The sequence below is a fragment of the Mobula birostris genome, chromosome 8 (assembly GCF_030028105.1).
Source record: "Mobula birostris isolate sMobBir1 chromosome 8, sMobBir1.hap1, whole genome shotgun sequence".
Classification (NCBI taxonomy): domain Eukaryota; kingdom Metazoa; phylum Chordata; class Chondrichthyes; order Myliobatiformes; family Myliobatidae; genus Mobula; species Mobula birostris.
In genome coordinates this window covers 165,483,019-165,495,988 of record NC_092377.1, presented here as the reverse complement: position 1 = coordinate 165,495,988, position 12,970 = coordinate 165,483,019, and the positions used below count along the sequence as shown (strand labels likewise).

The window sequence follows — 12,970 nt, the reverse complement described above, 5'->3', positions numbered from 1 at the left end:
CACTGCTCCTTGAAGATATCTTGGATACTTAGGAGGCTGGTACCATGATACAGCTGACTAATTTTACAAGTTTCTGCAACTTGATTGATTTATTTATTATTATCTTATTTTTTCTTCTATATTCTATATTGTATTGAACTGCTGCTAAGGTAACAAATTTCACGACACATGCCGGTGATAATAAACCCGATTCTGATTTCGATCTTGTGCAGGAACCTCCTCGCACCCCGCCGCCCCCATACCAGACGGTGATGCCGCCAGTTAGAATACTCTGCACGGTACATCTGTAGAAGCTTTCGAGTGGTTTCTTTTCAAACTCCTGATGAAATGTAGCCACTGTCTTGTCACCTTTATAGCTGCATCAGTATGTTGCGTCCAGGTTAGGTCTTCAGAGATCCTGACACCCAGGAACTTGAAATTTTTCACTCTCTCCACTTCTGATCTCTCTCTGAGGATAAGTTTGTGTTCCCTCATCTTACCCTTCCGGAAGTCCACAATGAACTCTTTGGTCTTGCTGACATTGAGTGCAAGGTTGTTGCTGCGATTCCACTCAACTAACTGGTATACCTCGCTCCTGTACTTCCTTTTGTTACCATCTGAAATTCTACCGACAGTGGTTGTATCATCAGCAAACTTGACATTTGAGCTATGCCTAGCCACACATTGATGGGTTTAAAGAGAGTAGAGCAGTGGGCCAAGCACACATTTCTGTCGAGCACTGATGTTAATTGTCAGTGAGGTGGAGATGTCATTTCCAATCCACACAGATTGTGGTCTCCTGGTTAGGAATCGAGGACCCAGTTGCAGAGTGAGGTGCAGTTCTATGTTCTGCTGCTTTTCGATCTGAACTGTAGTAATGATGGTGTTAAATGCTGAGCTGTATTCAATAAACACTAGCATGATGTAGGCAATTCTGTTGTCCAGGTGATCCGAGGCTGCACAGAGAGCCATTGAGATTGCGCCTGCTGTAGACCTAATGTGGCGATAGGCAAATTGTAGTGATTCCGGGTCCTTCTTGAGACAGGTGTTGACTATAGCCATGACGAGCCTCTCAAAGTATTTCATCATCATAGATGTGAGTGCTACTGGACGTTGATTATTGAGGCAGTTCATTTAAAATTTAAAATTATGAGGGGGATAGACAGAGTTGACGTGGATAGGCTTTTTCCATTGAGAGTGGGGAAGATTCAAACAAGAGGACATGAGTTGAGAGTTAAAGGGCAAAAGTTTAGGGGTAACACGAGGGGGAACTTCTTTACTCAGCGAGTGGTAGCTGTGTGGAACGAGCTTCCAGCAGAAGTGGTTGAGGCAGGTTCGATGTTGTCGTTTTAAGTTAAATTGGATAGATATATGGACAGGAAAGGAATGGAGGGTTATGGGCTGAGTGCAGGTCGGTGCGACTAGGTGAGAGTAAGATTTCGGCACGGGCTAGAAGGGCCGAGATGGCCTGTTTCTGTGCTGTAATTGTTATATGGTTTATATGCTGCTCTTGGGCACTGGTATAATTGTTGCCCTTTTGAAACAGATGGGAACTTCCAACTGTAGCAGTGAAAGATTGAAAATGTCTTTGAATGTGATACTTAACTTCATTTGTACAGCGAACATTACAATGCATCATTTGTGTCAATAGCTAACACAGTCTGAGGATGTGCTGGGGGCAGCCCACAAGTGTCACCATGCTTCCAGTGCCAACATAGCATGCTCACAACTTACTGACCCTTAGAAACCTGTATTTCTTTAGAATGTGCGAGGAAACCCATGAAGTCGTGGGGAGAATGTGCAAACTCCTAACAGACAACAGTTAGAATATAGCATACTGTGTTATGCCATAACTTAAAATATTAAGATAAAATTGAGAGAAAAATCAGGAAGATGCAAAAATGGAAAGTCACCTACCATAGCTCCTGAGCTAGGAAGGGCCATTCTAGTATATAACCATATAACAATCACAGCACGGAAACAGGCCATCTCGGCCCTTCTAGTCCATGCCGAAATCTTACGCTCACCTAGTCCCACCGACCTGCACTCAGCCCATAACCCTCCATTCCTTTCCTGTCCACATAGCTATCCAATTTAACTTAAAACTACAACATCGAACCTGCCTCAACCACTTCTGCTGGAAGCTCATTCCACACAGCTACCACTCTCTGAGTAAAGAAGTTCCCCCTCATGTTACCCCTAAACCTTTGCCCTTTAACTCTCAACTCATGTCCTCTCGTTTGGATCTCCCCCACTCTCAATGGAAAAAGCCTACCCACGTCAACTCTATCTATCCCCCTCATAATTTTAAATACCAGGAGCCATATTAGTATCTTAGAAGAAATAATTAGAACAGCCATATTGCAGAAGTCAGTGGTAGGCATCTCAAGTCTCTGGAGAGAAACCACCAAGGCTGTATTTACTGAATCATTCCAATCTACTGGAAGAATAAGGCAACATCCTCTCAACTGCAGCATCCATGTTATTGATGCCCTGAGGGTCAGCTCTGTTGGCAGTCTACATCTCATGATGAGATTACCATGTGGGCAGAGGAAAAGCTTAAAGGTTGTCCTCAAAATCCCTCCATTCATTCCAGCCAATCTCTGGTCCATGAATGCACAAGATGTTACTCAGGGCCTCTAATCTGTGCTTTGGGAAACGTAGAGGAACCTGCAGTGAATCAGGGAAGAAGCACACTACCTCAAAACTACCCACCTGCCTATCCCTTCTGGCATCTGTGAAAGGATCTTTGGGTCCTTGTCAACCACGCCAGAACCAGAACAAAAACAGAACCTTCTTGACCTTCCTCGGATGGAGGAGCAACAGCTCTGTGCTAAACCACTCATTGAGCCATATAGTCCTAGAGAAGGACAGTGCAGGGAAAGACCCTCTGGCCTATCTAGTCCATGTGGCCTGACTTTCTGCCTAGTCACAACTATCTGCACCCAGACCAGAGCCCTCCATATTTCCCTCATCCAAAGTCAAAGTAAAAAAAATCAGAGTAGGTATGTGTTACCATCTACATGCTTGAGATTCATGTATTTTCCAAACTTTTCTTAGAAGTTACAATTGAACTACAGTCAGGATTAGAGGATATGAGCTGTAAGGGAAGGCTGGCAAATTTGTGTTGTTCTAGTGTGCCGAAGTCCAAGAGGAGACTTGATCAAGGTTTTTTTAATTATCAGAAGCATAGACAGTAGCATAGTGGGTAGTGCAACACTTTACAGTACCAACAACTCAGGATTCAATTCCTGCCGCTGCCTGTGAGAAATTTGTATGTTCTCCTGGTTTTCTCCCACAATCCAAGTTATGGTGGGTTGTTCTGTGATCAGGACCAACATCTCAGACTCAGACTCGGATTCTCTTTTCAATAGGTAGAAATGTTAAACACCAAAGGACATCCTTTTTAGTTTGGTGGGGGGGGAATTTAAAGGCAAGGTGAAGGGCAAGATTTTTCATGCACAGAGCAGAAGTTGCCAAGAATGGGCTATCGTGATAGTAGTGGTGACAGACAGTCTGTTGGGGGTTAAGGGGCTTTTAGATATGAAGGGAATAGAGGGATATGAATGCTATACAGGAAGAAGACGTCTGGCGTTGTACCTGAGGATTATTGGAATGTTGGGATTGACAAATGAGAGACCACCTAAGAAGAAACGGGGACCTTTGCGAATAATGATCAGCAATCTAGATGACCAACAAATAAACGTTGCTCTACAAAACAATGCTATCATTCATCAGTAAATTGTGCCTTTGTACGAGATCTCAACTGCTTCCTTGGAGTTCTATGATAGATTTTGAGTTTACTTTCCGGGTGGGGCTTGAACTCTACAGCCCTCTGATGATCAAAGATGCCGCGGCTTTGTCTATGATTGACACAGCTGCTTTGAAGGAAGAGTTGACATCAAAGGAAGGATTGTAACTGTTTACCTGTGATGGTAATCCTACTCCCTGTGATTGCCCTAAACCTCTGCTGTTAATTTATTCCAAGACATGGTTTCTCCCTTATGCTTCAAGTTCCTTATCCTGTTAACAATTACTCAGCTTTGTATTAAATTTGATCTATGCAGATTTTAAATGCTGCTCCCATGCTGGTGTGTGAGTGTCCTCTTCTTGACTGCATGTGTAAAGAGTCCAGATGAATTTTGTAATGGCCCCCTTCAGGTCTCTGTCATTGTGTAAAAGAACTTTGTATTTGTATTTAGAAATACAGCATGGTCCAATGTCCAAACTTCTATTATTTTTTAAATTTAGAGATGCTGCACGGAAACAGGCCCTTCCAGCATAATGAGCTGGCGCCACCCGGTTCTACCCATGTGACCAATTAACCTTCTTTAGAGTAGAACTTTATTGTCGCTGCTCAAGATAACAAGATTGCTATGGTACTTCATTCCATGCAAAACAGATATTTACAATGCATGTGGTGTGGCTTAATTAAAAATAAATTCCCATGTTTACATGCAACAAGTGACTTTGATTGTCCATAACGCTCAAAGGCCATTGACAAGCTAGGGTGTAGCATTACTCAACTGTACAACAAAAACGTCGACTGTATTTTTTTCCTTAGATGCTGCCCGGTCTGCTGCGTTCCTCCAGCATTTTGTGTGTGTTGCTGGGGAAGAAGCTGTTTTTTGGTCTTACTGTCTTGGCTAGGATGTTTCTGTATCTCCTACTGGATAGCAGGAGATTGAGTGTCCGGGATGGGACGGTCTTTAATGATGTTATGAGTGCGCCATAGGTATTGAGAGCTGTAGGTTGTCTCCAGGACTGGTAGTTGAGTCCCAATGATGTGCTGAGCTGTCCTAATTACCTGTTGGAACGTGGGAAGAAACCAGAGTACCTGGAGGAAATCCATGCAGTCACGGAGAGAACGTACAAACTCCTTACTGACCCTGGCAGGAGTAGAACCAGGGTTGCTAGGCCTGTAATAATGTTATGTCAACCGCTCTGCTACCATACCACATTTTTCTTTACACTTGCCGAAGTATGAGTCTAAATCCTCTCCTTTTTGATGTAATTGAGACCCATTATATAAAGTAATCTAAATATTACTTCCTTGTATCTAAAATGGCTCTTAAAGCCTAAGGCTGCTGTGGAGCTTGCCGAGAAGCCAACCTGAAGAGAGGTTTTTTTTTTGTGGATTCCTTCACTCTTAAGAGGTTGTGTTTTTCTTCTAGGTTTGGGAGCTTCAAGTTCCGGTACTTTCTGGGATATTTCTGGAAACACGATGGTGACTGCTCAGTATGTACGGCTCACTCCTGATCTGCAGAGTAAACAGGGAGCGATCTGGAACCGTGTAGTAAGAGTTAATACTGATTAATTTTTGAAAGAGTGAAATGCGTGGATGCCTGTGATGGCAACAAATGCCCCAGTTCCATTGTAGTGTAGAGTAAAGCTCCCTCTGTACTGTCCCAGGGCACAAAGGGGCTAAATCAAAAAGCAGAACCACAAAGGTGGTAATCTCTGGATTACTACCTCAACTATGTGCAAATTGGCACAGGGTTAAGAAGATTAGAGAGTTCAATGTGTGGCTCAAGGATTGGTGTGGGAGAAGTGGGTTTGAATTCATGGGGAAAATGTCACCAGTATTGGGGAAGGAGGGAGCTGTTCCATCGGGACAGGCTGCACCCGAACCATGATGGGACCTGGATCCTAGTGAATCACATAACTGGAGTAGTGGATAGGGCTTTGAACTAAATAGCAGGGGGGTGGGTTCAACAGATTGGAGAAGTATGGATAAGGTAAAAGAGAAAAGTGTGGATAAAGATAAAGTAAAAGCAAAGGATAAAAAAAAGAGAAAAGAAAAGGTGGAATGCAGAAAAGTCAAGCGCATCTGAGACAAAGATTACTAGATCTTAAAAGCACAATGAATGTAAGGGCACTTTATCTGAATGCCCATAGTATTTGTAACAAGGTCAGTGAATTTGTGGCGCAAATCAGTATAAAGGGGGATGATTCAGTAGCCATTACAGAAAGGTGGTTGCAGCGTGTAGAGGATTGGGAATTAAATATCCAAGGATATCAGGTAATATGAGGCTTCAAAACCTGAGCCTTTGTACCTCCTTCTGCAGCTGGACCCTTGACTTCCTCACCGAGAGACCAGCTGTCTGGATCGGAAATATCATCTCCTCCTCACTGGTGCACCTCAGGGATGCATGCTTAGCCCACTGCTCTACTCTCTCTACACCCACAGTTGCATGGCTAGGACCAACTCAAACACCGTTTATTAATTTGCCGCCAATACAACTAAGGTTGGCAGAATTTCAGATGATGAAGCAGCGTTCAGAAAGGAGATAGATCAGCTGGTTGAGTGGTGTTGCAACAACAACCTTGGACCCAAAATCACTAAGACCAAGGAATTGATTGTGGACTTCAGGAAGGGTAAGACGAGGTAACACACCAGTCCTCATGGCATCAGGATTGAAAGGGTGAGCAATTTCAAGTTCTTGGGTGTCAACATCTGACAGTCTATCCAGGGCCCATTATATAGATGCAATTACAGAGCAGGTACGACCGGGGCTAAATTTCATAAGGAGTTTGAGGTAAATTGGTATGTCACCAAAGATGCTTACAGATTTCTACAGGTGTACCATGGAGGGCATTCTAACTGGCTGCATCACCGACTAGTACGGAGGGGCCACTGCACAGGATCGGAAAAAGCTGCAGAAAGTTGTAAGTTCAGCCAGCTCCATCATGGACACTAGCCTCCCCAGCATCCAGAACACCCTCAAAATGTGATGCCTCAGAAAGCTGGTATCCATCGTTAAGGACCTCCAACCACCCAGTAGGTGCCCTCTTCTTATTGCTAACATCAGGGAGGAGGTACAGGAGCCTGAAGGCGCGCACACTCCACGATTCAGGAACAGCTTCTTCCCCTCTGCCATCAGATTTCTGAATGCACATTGAACCCATGAAGGTTACCTCTATTTTTCCTTTCTTTTTGAACTAATTTAATTAATTTTCTTTTTTATATATACTAATTGCAATTTACAGTCTTTGTTATAAGACGTAGGAGCAGAATTAGGCCATTCAGCCCGTTCCATCATGCCTGATCCCAGATCCCACTCAAGCCCATACACCTGCCTTCTCGCCACATCCTTTGATGCCATGACTGATCTTTGTCAATTTTTATAGGTGTGTACTGGAGAGTGTATTGACTGGCTATATCATGGCCTGGTATGGAAACACCAGTGCCTTTGAACAGAAAATCCTCCAGAAAGTAGTAGATTCGGCCCAGTAGTAGACACGGGTAAAACCCTCGGCCAACCATTGAGCACATCTACATGAAATGCTGTCGTAGATGCTCACCACTCAAGCCGTGCTCTCTTCTCGCTGCTGCCATCAGTTAGAAGGTACAGGAGCCTCAGGACTCCCACCACCAGTTCAAGAACAGTTAGTACCTCACAACCATCAGGCTTTTGGAAAAAGGGGGATAACTACACCCACTGGTCCATCCATTGAGATGTTACCAAAGCCAATGATCTCACTTTTAAGGACTCTTTATCTTATTATCTCACATTCTCATTATTTGTTACTATTTATTTATATTTGCATTTGCACAGTTTGTTGTCTTCTATGCTCTGCTTGATCCTTAATGGATTCTATTCTGGAGTTTTACTGAGTATGCCCACAGGAAAATGAATCTCAGGGTTGTATACTGTGACATGTATGTACTTTGATAATAAAATTTTCTTTCAACTTTGAATATACCTTAAACCTTGCCTTTCTGCTACTTTCACTCCTCTACCAATGTCTCATTAAAAGCTCTTAGGATCACTACAATATGGATCAAACAGTTAATCTCTTTGTTTCATCAAAGACTCCCAGGGTAGAAGTGATTTGATATGGATAGTGCTTCCTCATCAAGATAACCATGTCTTGGATCAGGGTTTATACCTGGGGATGAAGCCTACAGTGCGCTTTTCTTCCAAGTCTCAGTTTAATATCTTCAAAGGTTGTGTGTGGTCCTCTTGTCTGCCTGCAGGCCTGCCTGATGAGAGACTGGGAGATGCAGATACATTTCAAAATCCATGGACAAGGGAAGAAGAATCTGAATGGTGATGGGTTCGCAGTTTGGTACACCAAAGATCGCATGCAACCAGGTATGGTGTGTGAAATGAGAGGGAACCTCTTGCACTGCATTTGTTAGCTGAAACCTAATGGCAGGAGGTTAAAGGTGTCACTAGAAGCTTTCCAAGCCTCACTATTCTTCCCTCCTACCAACCCCACTCCCCGCACCACAAACCAATGGAATACACTGTAGGGAAAGATGTCATGTATTTTGGCAGGAGGAGTGAAAGTTGCTAAGAGACTTCATCAGGATTCCCTCCTGATGAAGGGTCTCAACCCAAAACATCAACGCTCTATTCCTCTCCGTAGATGCTACTTGACGTGTTGAGTTCCTCTAGCATTTTGTGTGCGTGACTCTGGATTTCCCCATCTGCGGAATCTCTTGTGTTAGTGGTGTGCAGGGTCTAATAATTTTGTATGCCTGTGAGCTCCCCTCTCGGCCTCCTCCGCTGGGAGAACAGACCCCCCATGTCCAATCTTTCTTCATAAACAAAATGTTTCAGTGAATCTCTGCACTTTCTGCAGTACACTGGCAAGTCTTTGACTCTCCTTAAGCAGAGATGTCTTGGGTGACGGGGTGGCGTTTGATGGGGAAAAACACCCAAAATATTTGGAAGCCACAGACTGTGGAATGGAAGGATGTTATGCTGGTTACATGTTTTACTCCATTGGTGGTTGGGTGGAGATGCATTTCTACCAAAGGAGGTGTGAGGCATTCCTTCCCTCTGCTAGTTTACAGGTCACCCTTGGACAAGGTGTAGCACCTGCTTAGCCCCCCAATCAGGGTCATGTGAAGCCATGGGAGCAGGTGGTGGATGGTCAAATGAGCAGCATCACAAGTCCTGGTTAGGCGACTACTGACGCCAGACAGACAATCTCTGAAGAATATTGAGGGAGTACAAAGACGGTTCACCAGATTGATTCCTGGGATGGCAGGACTTTCATATGAAGAAAGACTGGATGAACTAGGCTTGTACTCGTTGGAATTTAGAAGATTGAGGGGGGATCTGATTGAAACGTATAAAATCCTAAAGGGATTGGACAGGCGAGATGCAGGAAGATTGCTCCCGATGTTGGGGAAGTCCAGAACGAGGGGTCACAGTTTGAGGATAAAGGGGAAGCCTTTTAGGACTGAGATTAGGAAAAACTTCTTCACACAAAAAGTGGAATCTGTGGAATTCTCTGCCACAGGAAACAGTTGAGGCCAGTTCATTGGCTATATTTAAGAGGGAGTTAGATATGGCCCTTGTGGCTAGGGGAATCAGGGGGTATGGAGGGAAGGCTGGTGCAGGGTTCTGAGTTGGATGATCAGCCATGATCATAATAAATGGTGGTGCAGGCTCAAAGGGCCGAATGGCCTACTCCTGCACCTATTTTCTATGTTTCTATAATGGCTGGGGTCACCCATCTTGTAAAGGCACTGCCCAGAAGAAGGCAATGGCAAACCAAGAATAATCATGGTCATAGACCATGATTGCCCACATCATATGGCACAACACTTAGTGATGGTGATGCGGTAAGGGGAAGAGATTGGTTGTGGAAGGGCGCACCGTATTTTTGGAGAAGTGATGGTGACATATGGCTAGGTGGCTTTAACTATTAAAATTTCTTCCTTTAGGTTCAGTATTTGGAAGTAAAGATCTCTTTACTGGACTCGGAGTATTCCTGGATACTTACCCAAACGAGGAGAAACTACACGAGGTGAGTACAGGCTCACGGTTCACACTCAAATAACTTCTGCGTTCTACTAGACAATTGACTTTCCAAGTATACCAACAGTCTCTCTTACTGCCCTTGAATTTATCAGCTTCTTTGAAACTTCTTGGGGCTTTTGCCATTGTAATATAATTGAAGCAATAATTGCCTTGCTGGAAAATAAGTAAAGCAGTTTTCCCACTGAATTATACTTTAAATACAGCAGCAGTGAGAATCAGATTGGTTCCTTTTGACCTGAATCTCATGAATGTCAAGTTTGCCAGCAAGTGGTAGCAACCTTTTCCCTTTCTTGCTAATGAGTACGTGAATGAGAATGTGAAATGCTGCCACCTACATAACTGCTCTGGGTTTGAGGAGACTCTTTAGGCTGAATGGCTTCACTCTGGTGTAAGCCACTAATTCACACTCAAATTTGTATGACATAACCAATTGCTTCTTTATGTTAATGTTGTCAGTACAGTAACATCTCTCTGCACTCAGTAAAGGTTCTGTGTTAGACTCCTATACTGGTTGAACGTTGTGCTTCTCAGAGAAAGGTTGGATTTAACAACTGTAAAGAAGCAGTGGGCCTGGCTGGAGCTGGGAGCCGCGCCGGTTGTGGGCCTGATGGGAGCTCTATAGTTCAATCAATCCCATTCCATTTCTTGGTGAGACAAGTAATTGCTGGAGGGAAAATTAGAAATAAACAATTTGAGTTTATGCTGTGCTCAGTCTGAAAGGGAAAAAGAAAATTTGATATTGGTTATTAATTGTTGCTACCTGAAATCACAATTGTACTCAATTTCTATAAAAATCCTTGCCAGAAAATGGAATCCTTGAGTTCTTTAGGGATTGGTTTGAAGTATGTCTGTGTATTCACTGTTGGTAAATGCACAGTTAGTCCCAGAGAGGCAGATTGCTGTGTTTACAGGAAATGCATGCCACTTTGAAAGCTATGATGAGTTATTGAAATACCTGTTTTATCTCATGTCACTACTGTTATTTCCGGGATGAGCAGTCTAAGAAGAGGAGATATACACCTTCCACTCAGGTAGCCCTGTGTTACAGTTTTTGAATCTTCATGCTTCACGGCATGCGTTGATTTCTTTTTGTTTTTCCCAACGAGTGTCTTTGCCTTGTCTCTGTGTTTCATTTAGTTCTATTTATAGTTGGTTCCTTTAAAAATTCAAGTTTCTAGGCTTCTGTGTGTTTTGATGTGCAATATTCTCTTGTCATCCAGTGTCTTTGGAAGAAAAAAATTCTGGAGGAATGCCACCCTCAGAGTTTTAAGAAATTTAGTTTTGCAAAATTAAGAGTGCTGTACTGCAAGAGCTTGACAGACAGTCAGGCAATAAAAGACCCTGGAGTTATCACAGAGAGATCATTTGGTCCATTCCATCCATCTGCACCAATTCGACACTAATCCTGCATTTGTTCTTCCCACGTTCTCATCTACTCCAGATTCTGCCATGAGCCGATGCACTACGAGCAATTTACTGCAACCAGTTAGCTTTCCAATCTCTGGGAAAAGGGAGGAAACCGGAGCACTTGGAGGAAATTTACATGGTCATATGGAGAACTTGCAAACTCCACACTGACGGCACTGGAGGTTGTGATTGAACCCAGGTCTCTGGTGCTGTCAGTCAGCAGCTCTACCAGCTGACCCACCCCACTCTGTCATTTCTGTTCCTTGCATGTTTAATTGGCATGATCAGTGCCCTTCAATACCAGTGGTGGGAATGATCCTGCACAAAGTGACGGGTCTCTGAACTTCCCAAAGTGACAGTGCCGTAGTTTGGAAAGCGGTGGAGGGAATGGGGTTTTGTTTGTGAGTTGGCTAGGACTGGTGGGTGGAGTCACTGGGTCAACATTCACTGAGTGATTCCAATCAGATGTTCTGGACAGGGTTGAAGACGATCCATCACTGGATGTTTTAGTTCACTAGTCTCACCTTCTCACCAACCTAGTTACCTTCAGGAGAAACCAAACAATGAACCTGGGAAGTCCCAAATCCGACTGAGTCCGTGGCACAGCAACTGAGTATCTTCGGAAAGAGCTGCCCTTCTGGCATCTTATGCTGGAGGCACCTTCACTTTGCTGCTCTTGGTTGGGCTGCAGGATACCACAGCAATAAAGGCTTGGATCAAATGGTTGAATTTACCAGTAATGGGCCAGAGGGTTAGTCAGTGGCAGCAATTTCTTTGAAGGGCAGGGTGCACTGTTGGGGTGGGGTGTGGAGAGAGATTTAAGTTTGGTTGTGCTTAAGCATCACCTTGTTAAGGTATCTCTAACATTGAAGACCTGTGCCCCAGGAATTTATTTTGCTTAGTTTGAGTGTGCGTTCATTTGATGTTATCGAAGTTGCTTTCCTTTAACGTTCTACTTTTGACTTCATAGCGAATTTTTCCATATATTTCGGCAATGGTGAACAACGGGAGCTTGTCCTACGACCATTCACGAGATGGTAGGCCCACGACTATTGGAGGATGCACGGCCCTGGTGAGAAATCTCAACCATGACACCTTCGTTGTGATTCGGTACTTGAAGAGAAGGCTTACGGTGAGTGTTTGCAAGAAACCCCCAACCCCAGCTCTTTGAAACTTACCAATGGACCTTGTCTTCTGGAACGAAATGTAGGGATATCTCCTTGTTGCCCTCTTCCTCAGCATAGCTTTAAGGTGATTGGACGTAGTAGAGAGGGGATGTCAGAGGCAAGTGCGTTTTTTCCACACAAAGTAGTGAGAGTGTGGAATACGCTGACAGGGGTGGTGGTGGGGACAGATACATTAGGGGCATTTTAGGGACTCTTAAATTGGCTGTAATGTTTTTATGTCTATCAGGACCACATCTTTGCCTGAGGTTTAGTGCCGTATGTTCTAAACAAAAACCTTTACTGCCCCATCTCTATTGATGAAGTCATCCACTTAGTCCATTGGTCAGAGTAAGCATACAGTCAGTCTCATTGATCCTATTCCGCCACCCACACTTATTTTCCAGTAACCTATTCTACCAGCTGTGGCCTTGTAACCTGATCATCCACCATCCGCCTACACTGGGGGCATAAACTTCCCAATTAGCACATCCCTGGGAGGAAATTGGAGAACGTGGGGAGGAACTGGTTTGGTTTCTGGGAGAATGTGCAAGCTCCATACAGATTACTTCCTGGTGGCCTAATTCTGCTCCTGTGTCTTATGGTCTTAAAACAACAGAGGTCAGGATTGAGACCATA

General features: G+C 43.9%; 2 protein-coding genes across 11 annotated transcripts in view; one reads left to right on the top strand and one right to left on the bottom strand.

Moving 5' to 3' along the window:
* LOC140201933 (myoferlin-like) overlaps positions 1-12,970 on the bottom strand; it is a 229,319-nt gene that overhangs the window by 563 nt on the left and 215,786 nt on the right. The window lies entirely within an intron of this gene.
* Positions 1-12,970, top strand: part of LOC140201934 (VIP36-like protein) — a 40,209-nt gene that overhangs the window by 6,836 nt on the left and 20,403 nt on the right. For both annotated transcript variants that reach the window (XM_072266771.1, XM_072266772.1), the window contains exons 2-5: positions 5,154-5,275; positions 7,961-8,078; positions 9,665-9,747; positions 12,139-12,300. In XM_072266771.1, coding sequence (XP_072122872.1) covers positions 5,154-5,275; positions 7,961-8,078; positions 9,665-9,747; positions 12,139-12,300 — 485 coding nt within the window. The remainder of the gene's footprint in view (positions 1-5,153; positions 5,276-7,960; positions 8,079-9,664; positions 9,748-12,138; positions 12,301-12,970) is intronic.